Here is a 27,288-nt window from a genome sequence, read left to right as displayed (position 1 = left end):
AAGTGATGAAGGCGTTTGCCCGAGGCCTCACGTTCGTAAGAGGAAGCGCCCAGATTTGGGGCCACGCCTCATTGCTGCCTCTGGGTTCCCAGATCCCCTGAGGAGGAATGGCCAGCATGGCCTCTTGGCGCAAACCCGCCTCCTCTGGAACTCCAGGGACCCTCAGGCCCTCTGCGCTGTTCCCGCCTGTCAGGGTGCCCCGCTCCCGGGCTGCAGTCTTTGCGCCCCCACTGGCCCTGAGCCCCTGTGTCCTGATTCTCTGTGGTGTGGTGCATGGGCAGGTTCCGGGGGGGTTTCTGCAGATGTCAGGTTTGATACACAGCAGCCTTGGCTCGTCGCCCGGTCTCCTGGGACGTTAGCGCTCCCGGTACCAGTGCCGTGGCTGCAGCTGCTCGCCCCATTCCCCACCTAAAGGGCCCGAAGGACGGGGCCATGGCCCGTGTGCGGTGAGCAACGTTCCTTCCCAGACTTCTCGGTGCTGGGCCCCGGGCTAGGCAGGATCGGTCAGTTCCCTGCTGAGAACGTCCGGGCGGGAAGAAAGTGAGGAGGAGGAGGATGCGCAACGACCCTCCACTCACAAAGGCCGGGCCCGAACCACCCCTCCCTGAGCGCCTCCACCGAGCCAGGCTCGGTCCTACACAATGGGGACGGAGACACTCCGGTCCAGTGTCACTTGTCCTCGAGTAAGAGGAGAGGGATGATAGGCGAGCAAGGGAGTCACAAGGACTCTGCAGAGAGTGAAGCGTGAGTGGTGGTCATGGAAGGCTTCCCGGAGGAGGCGGTGCGGTAGCTGCGGCTCGGAAGACGCGGAGGAGCCAGCCAGGAGGGGAGGGGCAAAGGCTCTCCAGGAGGAGGGACCCGTGAGTGAAGCGTGGGGGATTCAGCGCCCCCAGCCCGGGAGGAGGTGCCTTCGGAGCTCGGGGCCAGCCTCTACCGCCCTTTCAGGCGCAGCGCCGGGCGTGGGCGGTGCCAGGGCCCCTCGCGGCCGCTGATTGGGCGGCGCGGCGGAGAGGAGCGGCTCCGCGGGCGCCGATTGGTGAGTGAGGCGGCTCGCCGCCGCCAGGTGATGTGGGGGTCGGTTCCCGCGGCCACGTGTGGGGGCGCGGGGACAGGGGCGGGGGCGGCAGAGGGCGGGCACCCGAGCGCCGGGCGGCGGCGGCGGAAGACGGCGGGGGTCGCGGGCCGGAGCGGCGGGGACCTGACTCGAGAGGTGGTGAGTGAGCGCCGGGAGCCGGGCCGGGGCGGGGGGCTTGGTACGCGGACGCGGGCGCGGGAGGGTCTCGGGAGTGAGGGGCGCCCGTCACTCGCTCGGTCGTCTTCTGCCCTCCCTGCCACCGTAAGCCTCCTCCGTGCCCTGGAGCAGAGCCCAGCCCGCTCCTGGGTCCGGGGACCCTGCCGGGGCCCCTGGCCGTCCCCCGCAGCGCCCCGAGCGAGGTAGCGCAGCGGGACCGGCGGCCCACTCTGGAGCGCTTCGCACCCCCGCGCCCGCCCCCCAGGGGCCTCGGCCCACCCACCCCTGGAACAGCACTTCCCGCTCCCGTGTCGCCTGTTTCGAGAGGCCGTGAAGCAGCACCCCCAGCACACGCACGCACCTCGCCTTCTCCTCACCCCGCTGTTCTCTTCTCATTACTTTACCCCCATGCCGCCTCCACCACCCCCTGCTGGGTGCCCCTAGAGGGCGGGGACCTTCGTCCACTGGCGGCGGGGCCTGACACACAGTCAGCCTCGGAAACATTCCAAGAAGGACCAGAGCTACGAGCACCCCAACAGGTAGTGCTGGGGGATTCCCACCCTACAGCTGAGGACCTGGAGGCTGAGAGCTTCAGTGACTTGCCCAAGGTCACGCCAGCCAACCACGTTAGACCCCACAATCCAGGTTCTTGACCCCTGGCTGGGTGGCCTTGGGTTTCCCGACCCTGTGGCCCAGGACAGGTGGACGCTTGTTGGGGCAGTGGGAGTAGACCCTCCGGCCAGAAGGCAGCACCTAGTTCCCTAGCCGGCGGCTTCCTTGCCTCGCCTCCTCCTGGACTGGCGGGGACCCCCACCAAACTCCAGCAGTGGACACCCTGCTTATCTGTGGGAGGGGAGTCCGAGCAGAAAGGCACCGCCATGGCCTCAGGAAACAGCACGAGACATGGATTTGCTTCCCTGCTCTCCCACTTAAGCTGTGTGACCATGGCCAAGTGACTTCACTCCTCTGAGCCACCCTTTGCTGACCCAGGGTCTGCAGGCTGGTGGTCTCCCCAACTCAGCTATGGTGCAGTGCCCCAGAGGGCTTCTGCGCCTGGCCCACGAGGCAGGTCAGCCCATCCAGTCTCCTGCCTCTGAGCAGGGCCACCTGGAAAACCTGAGGACAGCCCCAGCCTCATTCCAAGTGTGTCTCCTTCGGAAGGTGCCGGCCCAGCCAGACTGCAGTGGAAAGCCTGGGAAAAGCAGATCTGCCCCCAGAGAGACAAGTGGGTGTTTTGTGCCTGGAATGGGTAAGGTCTGTTTCCAGGCTTAGAGTGAGTCCCGTGCCCTCCCTGGTCCCCCGGGAGCCCCCCGCCCCAACTCCACGCCTGGGCTGAACGCACTGTGCTCCTCAGGCTTAGGAAGGAGGGAGGAACTTCCAGTTTCCAAGGAGGCTAAGGACCAGGGAGATGGGGAAAGGATCAGGTGATGGTGGGTGGGGTGGGGCCCCTAAGAGGGCCAGTGGTTGGCCTCCGCATCCCCACAGCCGGGACACTGGGGACGCCGAAAGCTGCAGCTTTGGGTGTGGAGGGAGGGGCTACAGCAGCCCTGGACACAGCTGTGTGTGCGTGTGAGTGTGAGATGCCCACGCGGCTCCTCCCCATCTCACGCTTGGTGCCTGAGGGGCTGGGTCCGCCAGGACAGGATGGGAATCGTACCCTTCCCTCTCCTCCCCACAGCTCTCCTTTCTCTCCTTTGCTTTGTCTTTCTCGCCCTTCTCTGTTCCTGCCTCTGTCCCCGGCCACCCCCTAATCCTCTGTACCTTCCCTCTCCTTTTCTCCGTGTTTTGCGTTTCGTTGTCTTTGCCTCGTCCCTCCCCACTGCCTGCCATCCTGGCCTATCCTGGCCCCAGGATGTGACTATGAAGTTGAAAGGTGGCTTCACTGGAAGCCCCCCCCGCCCTGCCACCTCCTTACCTGGAAATGATGTCACATGGCTTTAGTGCGGGTTGCACATCTAACTTTGCTTTATTTAAACATGAAAGGTATAGTAGGTAAAGGATATGACATGAAAATGATCAGGGTACAATAGCCCAGAAAAGCAGGAGGGCAGCCAGGATAGGAGGGGGCGCCAGGAAGACTCAAGGGGACGGTACAGGTGCAGCGTTTTTTTTCTGGCTCCTGGCTGCTCACTGAAAGTGGATCGGTGCAGGCACCTCCACCCTGGCCTGAGCCTGGGGTTAAAGGTCATGGGCGGGCAGAAACAGGGTCCCTTCCTGGGCTCTTGGTGCTAACAGAGTCAGTTCCAAAGCACCCCAGCCCTCCTCCTTGAGCGAGAGCACACCCCAGACCCGTCCTTGCTGCCCAGGGCTCTGTTGGATACCTGCTCTCTGTGGCAGGAATCCGAGCCCCCAGGCAGGCCTCCCCAGCCTGGCCCTCCCACCCTGGGTGGGCGCCTGTCGGGGTGGCCAAGGACAAGGAGGGAAGCGGAAGTGGTCAGACCCCGCTGTCCTCCCAAGCTCCCTCCTGAGCAGCAGGCTTTGTTGAGCTTTGGATCCAAGCCTGGCTGATGTCGGGCTGGGCGCCTGCTCCTCCATTCTTGTCCCCATCTACTTCTCACATGATCCCAGGTTTGCAAATGAGGAAGGGGATGCTCAGAGGGTTGAGGCAGCTGGCCCAAAGTCACACAGGATTTGGACCCAGGACTCTGATCCCAAGTCAGTGATGACAAGCAGGCTGGTGAGAGAAGCCAGCCAGGATGGGACACAGAGGTGGCTTTCCCATTGGTCCCAGCAGAGACTGAGGGAGCTGAGTCCTGGGGGACCTCGCCAGAGGCATTCAGCTGTTCTTTCTTGGAATCATGGGGCTATGATGTGTTAATTCCACATTAATTGAGCACCAGCTGTGTCCTGGGCTCCCATGGGAAATAGTGTGCTCCCTGCCCTTGAGGACAATCGCCTAAGGGGGGTCCACTCCTCTTCCACGACTGGATGTGGGAGAGGGGTCCCAGGAAAGACCAGAGCCTGGCTGGGCTGCGCAGCTGGAGGGGGTGGTCCTCAGCCCCCAGGGCAGTTGTCCTCCTTCCCCACATCCCGTCTGCGTCAGTGCACTGTCTGGCTGAGTTCTGGTTTTCATGATCTGCAAGGGACTGGGGGGTTCAGGAAGGGGCTGGGGTCCGTTTGGGCTGAGTGAGGCATGGTCACCTGCAGCAGGTCCCTGGCTTCATCAGCTCTGGCCATCCAGCTTATAGCCAGCCACCTTCACGAACTAGAGCTCCTGCCCTAGAACCTGCTATAGCTCCCACTGCCCACAGGGTGGGGTCTGAATTCCTGAGCCTGGCATCTAAGGCTGATCCCAAACTGGATCCAGCCTGCTGTTCTGGTCTTGCTGAGGTCGGCCTGCGGGCCCCCGCTGCCTGCCTGCCTTTGTGTCTTTGCAGTCTCTGTTTCTGCTGCTGTCACTGCCTTTCTCTTTGATGGCGCCCTCTCAGGTGGCCCTCCCTTCCCTCGGGCACTTTGTGAAAGCTGGTTACAGGTCTATCCCTTGACTTCCACCCCCTGGGGGAGGCCCCAGCCCAGAGCACCACAATCCTCAGAGCTTGCTGAGTGAATGAGTGAGTGACCCTGGGCATGTACCGCCACACCCTTCAGCTCTTGACCCAAACCTCCCCTCCTCAGTGAGGGCTTCCCAGCAACAATCAGCCTAGCCTCTAAGCTGACATTTCCCATTCTCCTCCTCGCTCCATCCGCATCTCACGTGTGATCTACCTTACTATTTAGTTCAATGTCTTTCCCCCCAGCAACAATGTAAGCTCCTTGAGGGCAGTCAGAGATGTCATCATTTTCTTCGGGGCTGGCTCCCCAGTGCCCACGGCATTGCCCAGCATTGCTGCACACATAGCAGCTGCTTAGGAAGCCAGTGAATGAATGGCCTGTGGGGGGCACTCTGTGGCTTGCCTGCCTTGAAAGCAGCCCTTCCCCCTCTGCCCTTTGCAGCCTCCCCTCCTGTGGAGCTGGAAGCCAGGCACCCCGGGGGCCATGCAGAAGGCAGGGGCTGGGGGCCGCAGGGCCTCTGACTGTGGGCTGGCCCCTCACCGGCCCAGGTGCATCACCAAGTTTGCCCAGGTGGGTGGGGACGCCCTGTCCAGGTGTGCTCTGGTGGGTGGCCCTCAGGTAGCAGGTGCTGATGGTTGGGAAGTGCTATGGGTCTAGGACCTACTTCTACCTCTCTCTTCCCTGACTTGGGCTGGGGAGTGTGTGTGTGTCCTGATGAGGGACTGGGACTTTGGAGAGCTTCAGTGACCTGACCAAGGTCACCTGCCAGGAAAGCAGCAGAGCCTGGGCTCCGAGAATCGAGCTCTGTCTGTCCACAGCCTGCCTGGCAGAGCAGATGTGTGTTTGGGGGGAATTTGGAGGATGGGGTTAGGAGCCACGGACCTGACTCCCTGACTTACTCCCTTCGCCCCACCACCGAGCAGTACGTGGGCTCCTTCCCTGTGGACGACCTGGACACCCAGGAGAGCGTGTGGCTGGTGCAGCAGCAGCTGTGGGCGCTGAAGGTGGGTGGCCTGGGAGGGCACTTCCCTAGTGAAAGTCACAGCCTTGAAGACCAGATAACCCCCGAGACCAGATCCACCCTCCCTACAGTTAGAGAGGGGCGGGACACAGGCAGTGTTTGTGGTGGGCTGGTCAGGACACACACCCAGGCCCCAGAGGCCCCATCCCTTATGCCCTGGGCTACTGCGACCTGGGCCCCACAGCTGGAAGCCACAGATGGAGATGTGGGTGACAGTCATAGCCTGGCCAGCGGTGGCCGTAGCTAGGGGTCGTCTGCCAGGAGCCATCCACACTTCCCCAGCGCCAGGGGGTTCCACCAGCCAGGGCCCCACCCCGTGCCAGGGGTGGTGGAGTGGGCTAACCAGCCTTTGGTGGATGGTACTGAGGCTGGGCAGGCCAAGGCAGGGTCTGGGAGGTGATGCCTGGCCCCACTACTATTTTCCACCCAGGACTGTCCCCGACGCCGGGCCGTCATCCTGAAATTCAGCCTTCAGGGTCTCAAGATCTACAGCGGGGAGGGTGAGGTAGGAACCCCTGTGGGTGCAGGTGAGGACTGGATGGGTACAGGTGTCTCCAGCCTCAGGATGCGCTCTCCACCTAGGTCCTGGCCTCAGCTCGGCCCCCTTGCTTCCCCTGGGGTCCCCCTGGTGCACCAGCCTACCTGCTCTGGGCCTGTGGACTTGCACCAAGGGCCGCCTCCTCCCAGGGCTGGCTCGGGCAACAGCTTCCCACCCCTGGGCCTCCAGAATCCCTCTGAGGGGCCCCCTCCCCGCCTGAGCATCAGGAACATCCAGCCCACTGAGGCTTTCGCAGCTTCCCTGCCCCGCCCTGGCTGGTGGGCCATGGGCAGCTTCACCCAGGTGCGGTAGGGCTGCTCCTGGCCACTGCTCCTCCCTGCCCTGCTGCCGGCTCGTCCTCCTGCTGAGCCAGCGTGGGGCGGGCACTAACTGCGCGCCAGACTGCACCTCACAGCTGTGGGCATCAGTCACCTACCACTGAGGCACACCTGGTGTCTCCAGAGCTGGGCATTGCGGGGCCCTGGGGTCAGGTCCTGTGCCACTCACATGAGGTCCCACTGACCCCCAGCAACAGCCCCGTCGAGAGGTGCTGCTATCTCCCTACCTGACACGTCACCACAGGCGCTCAGAGGACTGCCCTTGCCTGCCCGAGTCACACAAATGAGTGGCAGAGCCAGGATTCACACCCCAGTCACCTGCCTCCAGGGGCCAGGCGTGTCACCCCAGTGCCTGCCGTCACTCCCGTTCTCTGGGCCCCCGGCAGGCCGAGCATCACATGGGGGTGGCGATCTTGAGCCCAGGGCCCATGTGAAGGATGAGGGCTTGAGACTGGGCGGGATGGAAGGAAGGAGGGTTTCTTCACCCCTGCAGGCTGGCGAGCAGGGGTGGGGCTGCCTGGTGGGTCTGATGGGGGCCTCATGCTGCTGCCTCGCCAGGTGCTTCTGATGGCGCATGCCCTGAGGCGCATCCTCTACTCCACCTGGTGCCCTGCCGACTGCCAGTTTGCCTTCGTGGCTCGAAACCCACGGAGCCCAGCCAGCAAACTCTTCTGCCACCTCTTTGTGGGCAGCCAGCCAGGAGAGGTATCTGGGGCTCGAGGCAGGGGACCACCATGGAGGCCGGAGGGACTGTGTGCCGGGCATCAGGGCGGGTTCCTTGAGGGCTTTGTCAGGGCAGCCTGATCCCCCTCCAGGCATGCACACCTCGCCTCTTTCCGTGGCTCTTCCCACTGAGGACACCACAAAGCAAGTCAGTGGCCTCAGCATTCCCTAGGGCCCAGGGGCGGGAACCTGGCCACGTGCTTGGAGAATGGAGAGTCACACCACTAGGGCTTCGCTCATGCCATTCTGTCTGGCACCCCCCTCCCCTTCTCATCCTGGCACATTCCACTCACTCTTCAGGGCTCAGCCCACATGTCTGAACCCTGCCTTGACTCCTCTGGAGGGCCCCTCTCTCTGGGGTCCTGCGACATGAACTGCACGCTACCATCGTCTGCCCTAATTACAGGCACTTGAGTTCTTTGAGAGCAGAGTCTGGGTCCAGGTCTTGAGACAGTGCTTGGCCCAGAGCAGTCGGGGTGGGCAGGTGGATCAGAAAGTCAAAGCCAGCCTGACTGTCGTGAACAACAGAGCCTCAGCAGCGAGGCGTTTGGCAGACAGGCTCTGAGTTTGGTTCTGGCCAGCAACCATTTGCTGTCATCCTGTCTATCCAGGCCCTGTGCTGGATACTAGGGTGACAGGTGGCCGAGTCATGGTCCTTGATCTGATGCTCACGGGTCTGACACGTTGGGTCTGGATGGTGTGTGTGGCGGGTGGGATGCGCTGCTCCCAACAAGCACTGGGCCTGTGCTGGGAATTTCCTGTGCTCCATTTCACTGACTCCTCAAAGGGGCACAGGGAGGTGGGGATGAGGCAACCGAGGCACAGAGAGGTGCCATGCTCTACCCAGGGTCCCACAGCCGCTCCTACGTGACAGAGCCAGGATTGGAACTCAAGTTCTGACTTCAGGGCCTGGGCTTTTGGCCCTTCCTGGAAGGGGGTGCTGATGTGGCATGCAGGGTTGGGGTGGTAAGCCTGGGGGCAGGAGTGCGTGAGCTCATGCTTCCATTCTGTGCTCCATGCGTGATACCTGGACCACAGAAGGTCCTCACTGTTTGTTAAATAAATAAAGGAAGCTGAGGCCGGGCGCGGTGGCTCAAGCCTGTAATCCCAGCACTTTGGGAGGCCGAGACGGGCAGATCACGAGGTCAGGAGATCGAGACCGTCCTGGTTAACATGGTGAAACCCCGTCTCTACTAAAAAATACAAAAAACTAGCCGGGCGAGGTGGCGGACGCCTGTAGTCCCAGCTGCTCGGGAGGCTGAGGCAGGAGAATGGCGTGAACCCGGGAGGCGGAGCTTGCAGTGAGCTGAGATCCGGCCACTGCACTCCAGCCTGGGTGACAGAGCGAGACTCCATCTCAAAAAAAAAATAAAAAATAAAAAATAAAGGAAGCTGGTAGGGGAGCCTGCATGGTGGTGAGGTTTTGAAGGGTAAGTAGGAGCTTTCCCAGGAAGAATGGGAAGCGCCTCCGAAGCCAAGGGGCTGCATGCACCCATGGTGAGTGGGCTGAGGCCCAGGGAGACGGAGATCTCCTCCAACTGAGCCCACCTCTCTCCCTCCCTCCCAGGTCCAGATCCTGCACCTGCTCCTATGCCGCTCTTTCCAGCTGGCTTACCTCTTGCAGCACCCTGAGGAGCGGGCACTGCCAGAGCCCTGCCCAGGACCCATAGGGGAGGTGCCCCTAAAGTCACTGTCCAGCTCTGGGGGCCCCCCTGGGGGCCTGGTGCGGGAGCCCTTCGGCCGTGATCAACTCTCTCAGAACGTCCATGCATTGGTCTCCTTCCGGCGGCTGCCAGCAGAGGGGCTGGTGGGCAGTGGGGTACGCAGCACCCCAGCCAAGGAGTGGGCAGTGGACAAGGGAACTGGGTATGGGTTTGGGGGGCATGTCGGGGGCAGGGGCTTCACTTGGCCTGACATGGCTGGACCTGAGTCTGCCTGCCTGTGGGCCCCTCTTGGTGCCCTAGAAGGAGCTGCCAGAGTCGGAAGGCCGCGCCCGCCATGCCCGCCTGGGGAATCCCTACTGCTCGCCCACGCTGGTGCGCAAGAAGGCCATTCGCAGCAAGGTGATCCGCTCGGGGGCCTACCGCGGCTGCACCTATGAGACCCAGCTGCAGCTGTCGGCTCGGGAGGCCTGTGAGTAGTGGGAACATGCCTGCCCTGTGTGTACGTGGGACACGTGCCTGTGCGCTTCTGGACCAGCCAGAGGTGGGCGTGAGTGCCCATTCCTGCAAGGCTGTGGCCACACCTCCAAGTGATGCCTGTGCATTGTGTGTGTTTGCCTGCATCCGGGTCTATGCACAGGGGACTGCGTACAGCTGCATATGGACCAAAACTGGCGGGTGCAAGACCTGTGTGCGGATGTGTCTGCTGAGCAGGGCAGAGAGGTGATGGGTGATGAGGCCTGCAGCCGTAGGGAATGGGAGGGCCTGGCCACTCTCCTTCTGACTCCTGGATGGTCTCCACAGTTCCTACCGCATGGGAGGCATGGCCCCGGGGTCCTGGTGGCCACTCGTGCCTGGTGGAGAGCGAGGGCAGCCTGACGGAGAACATCTGGGCCTTCGCTGGCATCTCCAGGTAGGAAAGGCCTGGCCTGGCCCGATGCCCAGTCCCTTGGAGTGGGCAGAGAAATACGGGCTTCCCAGGCCCCTGAGGCACACACTCCTGTGCACGGGCAGAGCGCTGCCAACCTCGGTGACCTCAGGCCTGGGACTTCACCACCCTGGGCCTCCATTTTCTCTAATGTAAAATGGGGTTAATGAAAGGAGCTTCATCTTAAGGCTGTGGAGAGGGTCAAATGAGGTAATTCGGGTAGAGCCCTCAGCACTTGGCCTGCACAGGGCGAGGCCCCTAAGCGTCAGCTCTTTAAGCCTCTTTCCTGAGAAAGTCTTGACGTTGCCAACAATTACAGACCCTGGAGAAACCTTCTAAGCTTCTAAAAACTTCTTTCTGTTGAGCCTGACTCTGAGTCAGGCCCCATGTTGGGTTTTTGCTGTTTTTTGTTTTGTTTTGTTTTTAAATTTCACTTTAGAGACAGGGTCTCATTCCGTCACCCAGGCTGAAGTGCAGTAGCGTGGTCATGGCTCACTGCAGCCTTGAACTCCTGGGCTCACGGGATCCTCCTGCCTGGGCCTCCCAAAGTGCTGGGATTACAGGCATAAGCCACCAAGCCCAGGCAATGCACTGTGTGTTTAAGGGCATTTAATCCACAGGCTGCCTCGATGCTGCTGGGGTTGTCATGACCATTGCCCAGGAGAGCAGTCCAGCCTTTACCCTCTCCCCTCTGTGCCCCTAGGTCCTGTGCCCTGGCCCTGTTGCGGAGAGACGTGCTTGGGGCCTTCCTGCTGTGGCCTGAGCCGGGTGCCAGCGGCCAGTGGTGTCTGTCCGTGCACACGCAGTGCGGCGTGGTGCCCCACCAGGTCTTCCGGAATCACCTGGGCCGCTACTGCCTGGAGGTAAGAGTGCAGCAGCCAGAGGGGCCTGGGCCCCGCCGCATCATTGGCTCCGTCCCTGGTCCTTGGTGCCCTCCCGTTTCTAACTGCTGAGGTCCTGAATGCGCCTCACCGCCATCCCTGTCTCCCATTGGCTCTCCCTGGCGTCGCTCCTCGTCCAATTCCATCCTGCCTCTATTGTCCTGCTCTTTCCTCATTGGCCCTGCTGGCCTCGCCCCCAGCTGGCCCACTTGGCCCCACCTCTGCTGGCTCCACTCTGTTCTGACCTGAAGGCTCTTGGAGGGGAAGGGAGGTGCCTGGTCACTGAGGGCCCTTCTCTCCGGAGGGGGCTTCGAAGGGTACCTCTAATAAGAGTCTTGAGCTGGAGTCACGTGTAACATTTCTACAGGAATCCTGGCTTTCCCACACCCTAGCCCAAATTAGCAGAGGAGGAAACTGACTCAGAGAGAGCAGGGGCTTGCCTGAGCTCAACAACCTCTGAGTCTCCAGTGTGATGTCTTGTCCTGCCCCCCAGTTTCTAGGGATGGGAGGGGTTTTTCACATGTGTGCCCTTACTTCCAAGCTAAACATCTCAGTCCTACCCAGGCTGGGAAGAGAGAGAGGGAATGGTGCTTGGCTTTGCCACGATAGCACATGAGAAGTCTCTGGGCTTCGTCCCCTGCTCTCTAAAATGGGCAGGTTCCTGTGGGAGGAGGTGGCTGGTGCCTGGCATGAGCCCTGGGGAAGGGGACTGGAGCTGAAGCCCCTTCCTCCCCTAGCACCTGCCGGCAGAGTTCCCCAGCCTGGAGGCTCTGGTGGAGAACCACGCGGTTACTGAACGCAGCCTCTTCTGTCCCCTCGACATGGGCCGCCTGAACCCCACCTACGAGGAGCAGGACTGTGGGCCCCCGGGCAGGCCGCTCCGGACTCTCCGGCCCCTCAGCCATGCCAAGTCCGAGGCAGAGCTGCAGGGCCTGGGCTAAGAGGTAGGGCCCGGGTCCCACAGGCCCCGCCTCATCCCGGCTCCTGGGCCCCGGCAGTGTCTCTGCCCTTCCTGCACGCCTCTGGTCGCCAGTTCCATCCAGTCACCCTGCCCTTGGAGCAGTCTTCCATCACCTCACTGTCCGTGGGAGGGGAGCCCTGAGGTTGGGTATCGCCAGTGGCTTCTCGCAGAACATGTGGGCTGCTGAGATTCCAGGAGGGCAGGTGGAGTTGCAGGTTTTGGGTAACCCATTGGGTGGCTTTGGATGACCCGCTGGGTGGCTTCGGATGCTTTGGGACTTCTGGGCTTCCGCTTTACTCCTGGGACAGGAGCTTCTTCACCGCGGCGTCGCGGCCCTCTCCTAAGGAGGCCAGGCCTTGGGGCCCTGACTGGGAGTCTCCAGAAAGCTCATGAGACGAGTGAGGGAGAGGGGTTTGGGGAGGCAGGAGTGAGTTTTCACTCTGGGCAAAGACTTGGAGTGAGCCACTGTGTCTGTGGGAGCAGAGATGACTCTGTGGAGCTGGTGGGCAGGAGGCTGGGGATGAACCCATCTGGGCTGACAGAGCAGGGCTGTTTCTCACATGTATCTGAGAGCGAAGGAGGGGTGGGAAGGTGCAGAGAGGGCAGGAGGGACAGAGAGCTGTGCCCAGCGCTCACGCACGGGTGGACTCCTGTTGCAGAAAGGGATGCACACCAGCAGATAGGGCCAAGAATCTCCATGCTGTCTCCACTCAAAACCTCAGGGCTGTGACTCCCACTTTCTCTGAAGGGATGCACAGCTCACCCCTTCTCCCTAGGAATCACCAGGGCACCCCCACCCTCAGCTCATCTCCTTTAGCCATTTGATAGGGAGGGGCCAGCAGTGAGCTGCAGGCTTAGAGGGGTGACCAGGGCCCTCCCCAACTCGACCGCATGTGGTTTGGTGGCTGCCTTGGGAGGGAGGCTGTCCGATGCTGACATTCCCCTTAGCATGGCGCTGACCGTGGCTGTCAGGGGCCACCTTGCCTCACCAGGCCAGCCCCACTGGGAATGGGGTCAGTCACAGCAGAACCGTCGAAAGGTGGACCTGATGTGGGCCCTGCCAGGGGCGCTTGGCCTCAGCGGGCCGTGGGAGACCCAGGGAAGCGACTCTAGTGTGAGGCAGTGGTCCTGCCAGGGACCGACAAACCCAGCTAGCCCTCTTTGTAAGCAAACTTGACAAACATGAATCTACCGAACTCAGTTACAGAACAAGTTCATTTGCATGAACTTCTCTTATTGAAGCAGAAGCCACGTCATGAGCCTGGGGGCTGCCCTCTCCCCATCTGGGAGTGGGACAGAACTGTTCAGTGCCTTGAAAGTCACAGATTTCTGACTCCTGGAAGGAAGTGGACAGCCCCACCAGAGCAGAAAGAAGGGAGGCAAACTTGGGGAGTGAGAAGCCAGCCTCCCAGAGGCCCAGGCCTCGTGTTCTCCACCTCCAACCCTCCAGTGAGGACAGGGGCTTGGCTTGGGACCTTGTAACTTCCTTGCAAGTTAAGTGAGCTATCCTGTCACAAAAGATAGAAGGAACTGCCCTTTGGGACTTCTTTATGTTGAGTGTGAGTGGGAAGCTGGGACTCTGCTTTACAGCCATCTGTGCTGGAGCCATCCCCTTCCTGGACCAACCACTGGTCTCTATCGGAGGCCCCAGCCTCACATTTCCCTGGCAAGGAGAGAGAGGTTTAGCGATGTCCTGGGCCCCGGATTATAGCCCAGAGATGGGCAGTTAAGGAGACCTGGTCATTGGTCCAGACTTGGGCCAAGGCTCTCCTCTGTGAGGGATGGGTTTTACTGGTGAATTACCTGTGTGGAGAAGCTATCAGGGCCATGTTTAGCACACTGAAGGGACCGGTCTCCACCAAGCACTTTAACATCCCTCCAGCCAGCATTGATTGATCTCATGTTACAAAGAGGGCAAGGTTTTTGGCCCCTGTTTGCAGACTCCATGTCTTAATCAGAGACCACAGTTTTCTCTTTGTTCCAATCACCGCCACCTCAGTAGCCCCACTTTCCTTGCTGTATGGATTTGAAACAAAATAAAATGTGTTGCTTCAGATTATCTGCTACAGACTTTTCTTTCCTTCGAAAGGTGAGGTTTTTGTCCAGTTTCCCTATTTCGTTTTTGCCAAACATACCTTCAGCTGGTGCTGAATGGTGAACCAGAGGTCCTGTCCTCAAGGGCTCAGAAGGAATTGCTCAGGGAGACTCAATCAAATTACGTTCCTCTTCTGCTGTAACTTTCAGTGGATGTGTCTATAGGAAAAAGACTCAAGTCCTTCTGCACTGGCAACCCGGGCTTGCTTTCTGCTTCTGCAGTGTGCCACAGGACCTCCGCACAGCCCAGACCGGCATCCTCCACCTCCTCCCTTCCCTTCACCTTGTTAACCACGCAGCCATCATATTTCAGCTCCAGTCAACCTCAAGATGCCTGCCCTATGCCCTGGGCTGAGTGAGGTTCCTTTTTTATATGTTCCATGGGCTGGGTGCAGTGGTTCGTGCCTGTAATCCCAGCACTTTGGGAGGCCGAGGTGAGAGGATTGTTTGAGCCCAGAAATTGGAGACCAACCTGGGTAACAAAACTTAGCCACTCGGGAGGCTGAGGTAGGAGGATCTCTTGGGACCGTGAGGTTGAGGCAGCAGTGAGCTATGATTGCACTCCAGCCTGGGTGATAGGGCAAGACCCTGTCTCAAAAAAAATATGTTGCATGGAACTGATTATTCAGTTTTTAATTACATTTTCATTTAAGGGATTTTGTTTGTGGGATTTTGTTTCCTGTGTCTGTCTCTCCAGCTAGATCATGGGCCAGGAGGGCTGTCTCCCCAGTATCTGTCACGGTGCCTGACATGGAGCTGACACTCAGTGTTGCAGTGCAAGGAAGAGCCCAGAGGTGTGACAGAGGTGCTCTTCTGGCTGGGGAACTTGCACTGAGCCAGGAGGGATGGGCCAGGCAGCCTTCCATCCAAAAGATTTGGTTTTGTTTTTGTTTTGTTTTTTTTTGAGATGGAATTTTGCTCTTTTTGCCCAGGCTGGAGTGCAATGGTGCAATCTCAACTCACTGCAACTGCAATCTCTGCCCCCCGTGTTCAAGTGATTCTCCCGCCTTAGCTTCCTGAGTAGCTGGGATTACAGGTGCCCACCACCAGAGATGGGGGTTTCACCATGTTAGCCAGGCTGGTCTCGAACTCCTGATGTCAGGTGATCCACCCGCCTTGGCCTCCAAAAGCGCTGGGATTACAGACGTGAGCCACCGCGCCCGGCCCAAAAGACTTGGCTTCTAAAGTGTTTGTTTTACAATCTCGGGTCTTAGAAATAACAAGGGTGGCATGAGAGGAAGCTGTCCAGGGGCTGTGGGTTGTGGGCAGCCTTCCCCTGAGCCAGTACGGGGACGTGGATAAGGGGCAACAGGTCCTTGCCGCTGTTCTCAGTTAGGTTCCTGGCCCGTGCCTAAGGCCTGGGATCTATCTTAGAGTCCGGGAGTCCCAGTCCCGGGAGTCCCAGTCTTAACCGCAGCCTCGGCAAGCTGCGCAACGTCTCTGAACTGGGGCTGTGCGGATTCGAGAAGACAGCAGACGCGAAAGGAGCCCAGCCAGGACTGGTGCTTCCCGCAAGTGGCCGCGCGTGGCTGCCCGGGGATTACTCGGGCGAAGCTGGCGGGCCAGGCCAGGCGTTCCCGGGGCCCCTCCTGTGACGCCACGGGCGTTGCCCAGCAACCGCGAACGCCGAGGCGGTGAGCGTGCCGGCGGGCGGCTGGGGAGGCTCCGGGCTGAGGTCCTGCGGCGGCGCCTGCAGCGCGGATCCCCCACGTCCCCGCTCGGGCCAGGCCTCAGAAACGGGCGAGCCCGGGCGCGGGAGGAGGCGGCGGCCCCGGCTCGGGTCTTGCGACTCCCCGCTCCCCTCGGGGCGCCCCCCAAGGAGTCCCCGCCCCCCGCCGCGGCCCCGCCCCTGCCGCAAGGCCCCGCCCCCCGTGGCTGGCGCTGGCCCCGCCCCTTGGCCCGGGCTGCTGGGGGTCCCCGGCGGGGCGGGGGTCGGCTCCGGTCCCGGTGGTCCTGGGCGCGGCGCCATGGCTTCTGAAGCGGTGAAGGTTGTCGTGCGCTGCCGCCCCATGAACCAGCGGGAGCGGGAGCTGCGCTGCCAGCCCGTGGTGACTGTGGACTGCGCGCGCGGCCAGTGCTGCATCCAGAACCCGGGCGCCGCGGACGAGCCGCCCAAGCAGTTCACCTTCGACGGCGCCTACCACGTGGACCACGTCACCGAGCAGATCTACAACGAAATCGCCTACCCGCTGGTGGAGGTGAGGGCGCGGGACACGCCGCCCTCCAGGCCGCAGGGCATGGGGCCGCCCCGAGGGTACCCAGGGGGCGGCACTGCCCCCCAGCCAGGCGGAAAGGCCCTCAAGGGGCGCAGGCAGACGGGAACAGGTAGGTCCGGAGGCTTTTGTCCAGGCGGGACACAACCAGAGCCTGCCTCTAGTGTCGCCTCCGGGTCTGCACTGTCCCCAGCGCCCCCGCCTCCCGGGTTCAAGCGATTCTTGTGCCTCAGCCTCCCAAATAGCTGGGATTACAGGTGCTTGCCACCACGCCCGTCTAATTTTTGTGTTTTTAGTAGAGATGGGGTTTCACCATGTTGGCCAGGCTGTTCTCGAACTCCTGACCTCAAGTGATCCTCCCGCCAAGTGCTGGGATCACAGGCATGAGTCACCGGATCTGGCAAAATGGTGACTTTTCATCTTCCCTCACTGGCAAGTCGGGGCACACCCAGCCCTGTTTTGGTTACAGCATGGGTCTTTGCAGTGGAACCGGGCATAGATGCCATGTGGGCCCTTGGGGCCTCAGAGCAGTTCTCTGGGATGATCTGCCCACACAGGATCCACCCCAAGCCCACACTAAGGTCTAGAATTTGCAAGCTCATGAGCTCTGCAAGGACAGGAACTGTGTCTACCTGGTTCACCACTTTGTCCCTAGGCTAAGCATAGTCCCTGTCGAATGAATAGAAACAGCAATGAAGGAAGAATGACTTTGGGAACGGCACCGGGTTTGCCTCCTCTCTTCCTTCTAGGCCTCATCTTCCACCCTTCCCCCAGTACCTCCTGCTCTTCACACCTCACCTGTGTGGCTTTACTCAAGCTGTCCCCTCAGCCTGGAATGCCTTCCTCTTCCTGTCACCTGCCCAATTCTCCCTGTCTTTGCCTCCTGGAAAGCTGTGCTTTGTTCTTCCTGCACTATCCTGTTTTCACTTCTTTGTACTCTCCATCCCTGCTGGCTGCCTGGACTCTTGTCGCTGTGCTCCCGCCCCATAACCCGCCACGAGAATCACCTGTACGTGTCCAGCTCCCTCCATTGCAAGCAGACATTGGGCGATCACCTGTGTATGGCGGTGCTTCCTGTGCCAATGCATGAAAGAATCCCCATATGCACGCTGCAGGAGCCTCGCAGGTGCTATTCTTACTCTTTAAGATGTTGATCCTTTTTTTTTGTTTGTTTGTTTTGTTTTTTTTTTGAGATGGAATCTCACTCTGTCACCCAGGCTGGAGTGCAGTGGCGCGATCTCGGCTCACTGCAAGCTCCGCCTCCCGGGTTTATGCCATTCTCCTGCCTCAGCCTCCCGAGTAGCTGGGACTACAGGCACCCACCACCACGCCCGGCTAATTTTTTGTATTTTTTAGTAGAGATGGGGTTTCACCGTGTTAGCCAGGATGGTCTCTATCTCCTGACCTGGTGATCCGTCCGCCTCGGCCTCCCAAAGTGTTGGAATTACAGGCGTGAGCCACCGCGCCCGGCCGATCTTTTTTTGTTTGTTTGTTTGGATGGAGTCTCACTCTGTCCCCCGGGCTGGAGTGCAGTGGCACGATCTCGGCTCACTGCAATCTCCCTGGTTCAATAAATTATCCTGCCTCAGCCTCCTGAGTAGCTGGGACTGCAGGAGCTCACCACCACACCCAGCTAATTTTTCATATTTTTAGTAGAGACAGGGTTTCACCGTGTTGCCCAGGCTGGTCTCGAACTCCTGACCTCAGGTAATCTGCCCGCCTCAGCCTTCCAAAGTGCTAGGATTACAAGCGTGAGCCACCCCGCCTGGCCTAAGGTGTTATTCTTATCATCTTATCAATGTGCCTCAGTAAGGCCAGCCCAAGGGCACACAGTAAAGGTGGAGATGGATGTGAGCCCGCAGCACAGGCTCTTCCCCACCCACACACAGGGACAGCTTCTACCCCACCAGACAGTCAGCTCCTTGAGGACAGAGCTGGGCCTTGTTTATCTCCACACTCCAGTGCCATTGTTGGGTGGAGGGACCAGGAAGGGCCCTGAGTCTGTGAGTTAGGGAGCCCTGTCCCGAGCCCTGCTGTGCCTGGTCCGCTGATCACGTGGTCCTGGCTTCCTCCCACTCAGGGCGTCACTGAGGGCTACAATGGCACCATCTTTGCCTACGGCCAGACAGGCAGCGGGAAGTCCTTCACCATGCAGGGCCTGCCGGATCCACCCTCCCAGAGAGGCATCATCCCCAGGGCCTTCGAGCACGTGTTCGAGAGCGTCCAGGTACGCGCCTCGTGGAGGGAAGGGGCAGCGCCAGAGCTGCAGCTGGGCCCCAGAGCACTTCTGACAGGTGGCAGGGACACGGGAAGTGTTCGGAGTCCGGCCTGACCCCGTGCAGGTGAGCAGGGAAGGCTCCAGGTTCTGAAAAGGTGGTGGGAAAAAAACTTAAAACAGAGAAAATTCTGTCCGTGCTTTTCTCGCGTCATTTTTGGCTTCTAACCCTTAGAGAGGCGTTTCCTGTGGATCTGCTGACCCTGTGCACTGGGCCAGGAAGTGGTTGTAACAATCACAGCTTCCCTCTTATTGAGCAATTGTTATGGACCAAGTCGTATGTGAAGCCCTTGGCATCCTTATCTCACTGAATCTCCAGCCTGACCCAGGAGGTAGCTGATAGCCCCATTTTTGAGATAGGGAGGTTGAGACTCTGAGCCTTTATGGGCCAGGTTGAGACTGGACTCTGAATTCATCCCAGCATCCAGGCTGCAGGTGAGAATTACCTGGCGACCATTTGTGGCAGTGCATGGGGAATGGCGGATGGGGACGACCCTGGTCAGCTGCAGAACCCACTGTGCCGCTCCCAGGACTCATCATGGTAGCCAGAGCAATATGTAGGGCCTCGGAGAGCTGCCAGGGACCAGCCCAGAGCCAGTGCTTGGCCCAGGCCTTCCCTGTGGCCTCAGATTTTTGTTGGATTGTTGTTGTTTTTTGAGACAGAGTCTTGCTCTGTCACCCAGGCTGGAGTATAATGGCGTGATCTTGGCTCACTGTAACCTCTGCCTCCCAGATTCAAGCAATTCTCCTGCCTTAGCCTCCCAAGTAGCTGAGATTACAGGCGCCCATCACCACATCCAGCTAATTTTTGTACTTTTAGTAGAGATGGGGTTTCGCCATGTTGGCCAGGTTGGGTCTTGAACTCCGGGCTTCAAGTGATTCGCCGGCCTTGGCCTCCCAAAGTGTTGGGATTACAGGCGTGAGCCACCACGCCCAGCCAGGATTTTTGTTTTTGTTTTTGAGATGGAGTCTTGCTCTTTCGCTCAGGCTGGAGTGCAATGGAAAAATCTTGGCTCACTGCAGCCTCTGCCTCCCTGGTTCAAGCAATTCTCCTGCCTCAGCCTCCTAAGTAGCTAGGATTACAGGCGTCTGCTACCACGCCTGGCTAATTTTTGTATTTTTAATAGAGATGAGGTTTCGTCATGTTGGTCAGGCTAGTCTTGAACTCCTGACCTCAGGTGATCCACCCACGTAGGCCTCCGAAAGCACTGGGATTACAGGCGTGAGCAGCGCCCGGCCCTGTTTTTTTGTTTGTTTGTTTGTGGTTTTTTTTAACCCTGAATAACGGGGAGGCCTCTGTTTCCTTTCCCATGAGGACTGTAGACAGAGCATTAGACAGCAATATGAAGATGATACAACTCAAAGAGGCCTGGGCACCCACCAAGCTGGAGACGAGGAGAGAGCTTGCCAGGAGGGCTGACAGGGCGGGTTGGGTTGGAGACTCCTCTTGCCCCGACGTTCCTTCTCCTCCCATGATGTCCTGGTGGCAGAGGGCCCAGGGCCCAGGGCCAAGCCTGGCAGCAGGTGGACTTGGAGCTCTGATGTCTGGGTTCTTTCTGTGTACTCCCTGCAGTGTGCAGAGAACACCAAGTTCCTGGTCCGGGCCTCCTACCTGGAGATCTACAATGAAGATGTGCGGGACCTCCTGGGGACTGACACCAAGCAGAAGCTGGAGGTGGGCACAGACCCAGTGTGGGCAGGTGGGGCTGGTAGGGGGGAGGTTGGCATTGGTGCTGCTCCCTCAGAAATATGGGAAAGTGTCCTGAGGGTGCCGGCACTGGGACACTGAAGTTGGGACTTTTTTTTTTTTTTAATAAAAAAATTTTTTTAGGCAGGGCGTGGTATCTCTTGCCCATAATCCTAACACTTTGGGAGGCCGAGGTGGGCGGATCATTTGAGGTCAGGAGTTCGAGACCAGCCTGGACAACATGGTGAAAACCCATCTCTACTAAAAATACAAAAACTAGCCGGGCGTGGTGGTGCACGTCCGTAGTTCCAGCTACTGGGGAGGCTGAGGCAGGAGAATCACTTGAACCCAGGAGGTAGGGGTTGCAGTGAGCTGAGATTGTGCCACTGCACTCCAGCCTGGGCAACGCAGCGAGACCATTTTGAGACAGAGTCTCGCTGCGTTGCCCAGGCTGGCCTCGAACTCCTGGCCTTGAGCCTTCTACCTCAGCGCCCCCAGTAGCTGGGACTGCAGGCATGTATCACCACATGCACCCAGCCACTTGGTGTTTTTTATGCGGGAGCCTCCAGCCTCCCACCTAGAGTTTTTCTACCACGTTCTCTCTCCTAGTGCAGCTTAATCATAGCTCAGCCCCCAGACAGGGAATCAAAGACAGGAGGCAACACAGGGTGTTGTTCCCACATGTCAGTCCCAGAAGGCCAGCCTGTGGGGTTAGGGCACTCTGGCCCCCTGCAAACCTTCTGCTAACCTGCACTGGAGCAGCAGGGAACCCTCCTCCCCCTCCTCACTACCCTGGACCCTAGAAAGGCCTCAGTTACCGGGGCCTAGAGGGGCCAAAGGCTGGCAGCTACGCACACTTGTTGCAGCTGAGCCACGGGCCTCAGGCCTATTGAACCAGCTGCCTTGGGGGCTGCAGTGACAGATGCACTCTCTGAAACACACTCCGGGGGCCACCGGGCTTTAGACACACTCCCTCGAGGAGGATGTGCAGATGGCTCTCATGTAAACCTCCTGGCAGTCCAGGAGGAGGCACCGTTCTAATCCCTTATAACAACAGATGAGGAAACTGAGGCTCCATGTGCCTAAGTAAGACCAGCCCAAGGACGCACGGTGGATAAAGAGTGGCGATGGGATTTGAATCCGGGAACTCCACAGCACACACTGTTAACCCGTGTTTAACAGAGGCCCGATCGTGGTTATAATCAGAGGTTATTACATCACTTAAGGCCAGCAAGAGGTTTGGGGAAGCAGAGTTCTGTGCCCTCCCCCTAGCCACTGTAAACTACCATCCCAGAACCCAGCCCTGTACTGCCTGATATGGTGAGGTCTGAGGGGGCCTCTCCAGCGAGTTCTCCCCACCCATGTCCCGGCAAAGTGTCAAGGGCTCCCCTCCCCATGGCAGCGATGGACACATTCCTGCCATGCTCCCCTCTCTCATCCTTGCTGCATCCCAGCCGGTTGCCATGGTGACCCGGCTCTGGCCTCCGCAGCAGAGATGAGCAGTTACCAAGGAGCCTGGTGCGCAGCTGGGGGCTGTCACTCAGCGCCTCCCCAGGCGTCGGGGGTGGAGTGAGGTTGGGAGTGCGGTGGGGGGAAGACCCCTGAGGCCATCATAAGTTTGGGAGCAGGGAGCCTTCCTGGGCTGGAAAATCTCGTGGCAGGAGACCTCTTGGGTGAGGGGTTGTCTCCTCGGGTTGCTCAGGCCCGAGATGGCGACTCATCCTTTTTGTAACTGACCCCTGCTGAGTACCCACAGAACTTTTTTTTTAGATCTGTTCTCTTCCTAATCCTCATAATAATCTTGTAGAAATAGGAGTTATCATCCCCATTTTACGGAAGAGAAAATTGAGACCTAGAGAGGCAAATTAACCTCCCCAACCAGCAAGTCACAGAACGGGGTGCCCTCCGGCCACACGCAGCTGCGTCCTCTGAGCTCCCTCCTCACAGCTGCCACCTGGGCCAAAACCTGCCTTCTGTCATCTCAAGCTTCAGCCACTGCAGGATGCTCCGGCCTGTGTCTGTGCCCTGCCCCCGGAGCCTTCCATCGGCTGTGACCCCACTAACAGCTGTGACCTTCACCTTCTCCTTTCTGGGTGTCAGTTACTCATCTATTCCATGAAGCCCAGTCCCTTGGTGGGGCTTGGCTGTTTTTTCACGCTTCAGCAGATAGGACCACCCCTGACCCCCACCCACGCCCCTCCCACAGCTGGGGCCTGAGCCCACCTGGGACCCCCCTAAAGCGGCTGGGAGCAAAGCCGCTGAGCCTCCTGTGGCTCTGACCCGCAGGACCACTTGCCAGACTAATGCCTTTTGTCCTCATTCATTCTGCTCTTGTGCCAGAGTGGTTTTATTTCCTCTCACACTTGGAAAATACTGCATTTCACAGCTCTGGGTCTGCAACAAAATGACTTTGCTGCCTGGAAAACCAGCAGGGAGCCAGCAGATAAATTAACTTACTGCTGCCATCGCCCTGAGGGCTGGCGGCCTCCGGGCTGTGAGCCTGTGGGGTTCTGGGCAGTCAGTGGCCTCACCTGTGATCTGAGGGTTTGGGGATATTCCTGCTGTTCTAGAGCCACGGCGGAGGGGATATGGAGCCCTAGCAACAGGGCGAAAGGAGACAGCACTCGGGGCTCATGGGTGGCGACAGACACAGCCCCTGGGATCTGAAGCTCCCTGACGGAAAACCGCTTTTGCAATCGTAGCACTAACAACAACAGCACAGACAGTGGCTGGCATCTATGGGGCACTTAGGTGCTGGCACCATGCTAAGCACTGTATGTGCCTTATTTTACGGATTCCTCCCCATATCCCTGTGAGATAGCTGTCTCATGCCCATTTCACAGATGTGGAAACTGAGGCTTAGGTTGTCACTGGCTGAAGGTCCCCCGGCAAGTAGGAGGCAGGGGTAGGTCTGAGGCTGGCTGAGCCTGGAACGCACCCCTCCCTGTGACAGGCGTGTGAGGTGCCAGCCTGCACTGCAGGAGGGCGAGGGCGGTCCGCATGGGGCCCTTCTCTCTGGTTCCTTGACCGTCCCTGGTCCTAACCCTTGGAGGCTGGAGGTTCCACCCCTGACCCGTTTCTCCTCCCTCAGCTGAAGGAGCACCCAGAGAAGGGCGTGTACGTGAAGGGGCTGTCCATGCACACGGTGCACAGCGTGGCCCAGTGTGAGCACATCATGGAGACCGGCTGGAAGAACCGCTCAGTCGGCTACACGCTGATGAACAAGGATTCCTCACGCTCCCACTCCATCTTCACCATCAGCATCGAGATGTCTGCTGTGGGTATGCGAGCTGCTGCGGGCGGGGGTGGTGGGACAGATGACCCAGCCACACTTCCACTCCCACTAGCCAAGGTGTGCCATCTCTCAGGGTCGCAAGAGCCCCTGGAAAGTGGGAAGAGATGCTCTAACAGCCTGGAGGGAAACCCAAGAAGATCCTTGGGATGCTGGGACCGTGTTCCCAGGATAAACAGCAGCAACGACAGTAACGCTGGGAGCCAACATTGAGCACTTACTGTGTGCCAGACAATTTTTATTTATTTTCTTGTTTTTTGAGACAAGGTCTTACTCTGTCACCCAGGCTGGAGTGCAGTGGTGATCTCGGCTCACTGCAACCTCTGCCTCCCAGGCTCGGGTGATCCTCCCACCTCAGCCTCCTGAGCAGCTGGAACTACAGGTAAACCACCACGCCTGGCTAATTTTTTGTAGAGATAGGGTCTTGCTATGTTGCCCAGGTTGGTCTTAAACTCCTGAGCTCAAGCAATCCTCCCGCCTTGGCCTCCCAACGTGCTAGAATTACAGGTGTGAGCCACTGCGCCCAGCCAATATGCCAGGTAATGTGTGTGTATTGTGTCACTTACTCCTACAGCACTCCCATGAGGTGGATACTGAATCATCCCCATTTTACAGATGAAGAAATCGAGGTCACACAACTAGGAACTAGCGTCAGAGCCCGGCTTCTATCCCGGGGTCTTCCTCTGGAGTGTGTGTCACTCCAACCCTGTGGATTCTCCTCTCTCTAACATTCTCTACTCCTCAGTCATCTCATTATTGTTTTTTTCTGGAAGAGCTGCTGAGAAAGCGAAGAGGAAGGAAAGAAACCCATGTTTATTTGGGGGCCCCTATTGGCCATCTACAGTGCCAAACTCTTTATACCTTTCATTCCATTTAGAGACAGGCACTAGAATCCTCATTTTATAGATGAGGAAACAGAGGCTCTGAGAGGGAAAGTGATTTGCTTGTTCAAGGTCTTACTGCCGCTAACTGGTGGAGCTGGGATTTGAACCCGGGTCTCCCTGATGTCTGGGTTTTCCCATGAATACTGCAGCTGCCTCCAAGTTGTGGTCCATCATGACTAGAACTCCAAAGAGCAATGCGGCAGGAGGTGGCCTCAGCCCAACTGGGAACATAATTCTGGAGAGATCCCTGACCCAGGGATCAGGGTCAGGAATTAGCTGGGTGTGATGGTGCATGCCTATAGTCCCAGCTACTTGGGAGGCTGAGGTGAGAGGACTGGTTGAGCCTGGGAGACCGAGGTTGCAGTGATCTGAGATCGCACCACTGCACTACCCAGGGTCAAGGCCTGGGTAGATGGAACCTCCCAGACATATTGCCCAGCCGGTGTGGTGACCTGGCCTTGGGCCAAGCCCCAGTGCTTGCTTGGGTATGAGGCCATGAGTCCCAGTGTCCTGGGGGTGCTGATATGGGGAAGGCTGGGACCAGCGTGGTCACAGCCTCAATGCTGCAGCTTGGGGAGGCACAGAGACCAGGGCAACTGAGAACAGATCAGGAGGGAGGAGGGGGGAGCGGGTTTGGGGGGCACCTCTTGGTCTTTGCAGGAAGGTTTGAAGGATGAGGCAGGCTGGTTGCACATTCACCTTATAAAATAATGTGAGCTCAGTGATGATGGTAAGAAAGTAGGGAATGGTAGGGAACAGTTACTCATAGTTCTGACACCTAAACACCACTAACATTTAAGCATTATATTAATATATAATAATTATTTATATTTATAATATAATTCTTTATATTATGTTTATTTATATATAAATATACAATATATATACACATGGGGGTTTTGTTTTGTTTTTTGTTTTTTTTTGAGACAGCTCTGTTGCCCAGGCTGGAGTGCAGTGGTGTAATCTCAGATCACTGCAACTTTGGTCTCCCAGGCTCAACCAATCCTCCCACCTTAGCCTCCCAAGTAGCTTGGAACTACAGGCATGCACCAGCACACCCAGCTAATTTTTATGTTTTGTAGCAACAGGATCTCGCCATGTTGCCCAGGCTGGTCTCGAGCTCCTGGACTCAAGCAATCCACCTCAGCCTCCCAAACTGCTGGGATTACAGGCATGAGCCACTGCGCCCAGCCCGTATTTTCTTTTGATCCTTTTTTTCCTATGAATGTTTTAAACACAACTGAAATCTTATGCCATGGTTTCCCCTGGTTTCATCTCCCTTGCCATCACTAAGCATTTCTGCATGTTACTGTCACCGTGTCTTCATGACCATGTGTGGTGGCCTGGCTCATGCCCTTTTCCAACCGGTCCTTGATCAGTGGTTTCCAGTTTCCCAGTGCTGGAAGTCATGCCATGATGGACATCTGTGTGCACAAAGCTTTTTCTCCTCTGAGAGTCATTTCCTCAGACTCGGTTCCCTGGAAGGGAGTTCCTGGAGCAAAGATAACACACGTGGTTAAGGCTCCTGTTCCGTTCTGCAAAGAGCTTCCCAAAGGGGCAGCACCAGGTTCCTTCCTGTCCTTTTTTTAGAGACAGGGTCTCACTCTGCCACGCAGACTGGAGTGCAGTGGTGCAATCATAGCTCACTGTAGCCTTGAACTTCTGGGCTCAAGCATTTCTCCCATCTCAGCCTCCTGAGTAGCTGGGACCACAGGCACATGACACTACACACCCAGCTGTTTTTGGTGTGGGTTTTTTTGTTTTTTTTTTTTTTTTTTTTTTTTTTTTTCTGAGACAGGGTTTTATTTTGTTGCCCAGGCTAGAATGCAGTGGCATGATCACAGCTCACTGCAACCTTCACCTCCTAGGCTCAGGTGATCATCCTACCTCAGCCTCTGAAATAGCTGAGACCACAGGCATGCACCACCACACGTGGCTAATTTTTTTTTTTTTTTTTTTTTGAGACAGAGTCTCGCTCTGTTACCCAGGCTGGAGTGCAGTGGTGCAATCTTGGCTCACTGCAAACTCCGCCTCCCAGGTTCATGCCATTCTTCTGCGTCAGCCTCCCAAGTAGCAGGGACTACAGGCGCCCGCCACCATGCCTGGCTAATTTTTTGTATTTTTAGTGAAGACAGGTTTCACTGTGTTAGCCAGGATGGTCTCGATCTTCTGACCTCATGATCCACCCGCCTCGGCCTCCCAAAGTGCTGGGATTACAGGCGTGAGCCACCACGCCCCGCCCCAGCTAATTTTTTTTTTTTTTTGGTAAAGAAGGGTTTCACCATGTTGCCCAGGCTGGTCTCGAACTCCTGGGATCAAGCAATCCGCCCATCTCCCAAAATTCTGGGATTACAGGTGTGAGCTGCTGCCCCTGGCCTGTTGTTGTTGTTTTTGAGACAGAGTCTTGCTCTGTCGCCCAGGCTGAAGTGCAGTGTCACAATCTTGGCTCACTGCAACCTTCACCTCCCAGGTTCAAGCAATTCTTGTGCCTCAGCCTCCTGAGTAGCTGGGATTACAGGCATGTGCCACCATGCCTGGCTAATTTTTGTATTTTTAGTAGATACAAGGTTTCACCATGTTGGCCAGGTTGGTCTTGAACTCCTGACCTCAGGTGATCCACCTGCCTTGGCCTCCCAAAGTGCTGAGATTACAGGTGTGAGCCACTACACCCAGCCTGTTGTCGTTTTTTAATAGCCTAAAGAACTGGCTGGCTACGAATGCGCTGTTTACTTCTCCAGACCACCAACCTGTCAACTAAAGAAAAATCAACAAGGCTGGGCACATTGGCTCATGCCTGTAATCCCAGCACTTTGGGAGGCCAAGGCAGGAGGATCACTTGAGGCCAGGAGTTTGAGACCAGCCTGGGCAACATAGGGACACTCAATCGCTAGAAAGAAAGAAATTAGCCAGGTGATGTACGCCTTCAGTCCCAGGTACTCGGGAGACTGAAGCAGGAGGATTGCTTGAGCCTGGGAGTTCGAGGCTGTATTGAGCTAGGATTGCACCACTGCACTCCAGTCTGGGCAACAGAGTGAGATCCTGTCCCAAAGGCAAAAAAAAAAAAAAAAG

General features: G+C 58.1%; 2 protein-coding genes across 8 annotated transcripts in view; both read left to right on the top strand.

The window, feature by feature from the left end:
• Positions 1-410: 410 nt before the first annotated feature.
• On the top strand, positions 411-13,828 carry SH2D5 (SH2 domain containing 5). Of its 5 annotated transcripts, none has more exons than XM_025370056.1 (11): positions 1,154-1,213; positions 2,393-2,456; positions 5,165-5,293; positions 5,647-5,727; positions 6,175-6,249; positions 7,179-7,325; positions 8,911-9,162; positions 9,308-9,476; positions 9,809-9,917; positions 10,636-10,795; positions 11,551-13,828. In XM_025370056.1, exons 3-11 carry the CDS (start codon positions 5,207-5,209, stop codon positions 11,752-11,754), a joined length of 1,284 nt encoding a protein of 427 aa, XP_025225841.1. In that variant the 5' UTR covers positions 1,154-1,213; positions 2,393-2,456; positions 5,165-5,206; the 3' UTR covers positions 11,755-13,828. The 5 variants fall into 5 exon arrangements, with proteins under 5 accessions (XP_025225851.1, XP_025225859.1, XP_025225870.1 ...); XM_025370045.1 differs by having other exon boundaries at positions 2,393-2,480; XM_025370066.1 differs by lacking the exons at positions 1,154-1,213; positions 2,393-2,456 and adding an exon at positions 411-1,036.
• A 1,697-nt stretch (positions 13,829-15,525) lies between these two features.
• The window catches only part of KIF17 (kinesin family member 17), a 55,337-nt gene continuing 43,574 nt past the window's right edge, over positions 15,526-27,288 (top strand). For 2 of the 3 annotated variants that reach the window (XM_025398198.1, XM_025398191.1), the window contains exons 1-4: positions 15,532-16,066; positions 18,162-18,308; positions 19,930-20,031; positions 23,135-23,324. In XM_025398198.1, coding sequence (XP_025253983.1) covers positions 15,836-16,066; positions 18,162-18,308; positions 19,930-20,031; positions 23,135-23,324 — 670 coding nt within the window. In that variant the 5' untranslated portion in view covers positions 15,532-15,835. Of the gene's footprint in view, positions 16,194-18,161; positions 18,309-19,929; positions 20,032-23,134; positions 23,325-27,288 lie in introns of all 3 variants that reach the window. The other variant, XM_025398207.1, reaches the window with a different exon arrangement.

This window comes from Theropithecus gelada, chromosome 1, assembly GCF_003255815.1.
Source record: "Theropithecus gelada isolate Dixy chromosome 1, Tgel_1.0, whole genome shotgun sequence".
NCBI classification, from domain to species: domain Eukaryota; kingdom Metazoa; phylum Chordata; class Mammalia; order Primates; family Cercopithecidae; genus Theropithecus; species Theropithecus gelada.
The sequence above is the reverse complement of the archived record's forward strand: the minus strand, read 5'-3'. Positions and strand labels throughout refer to the sequence as shown.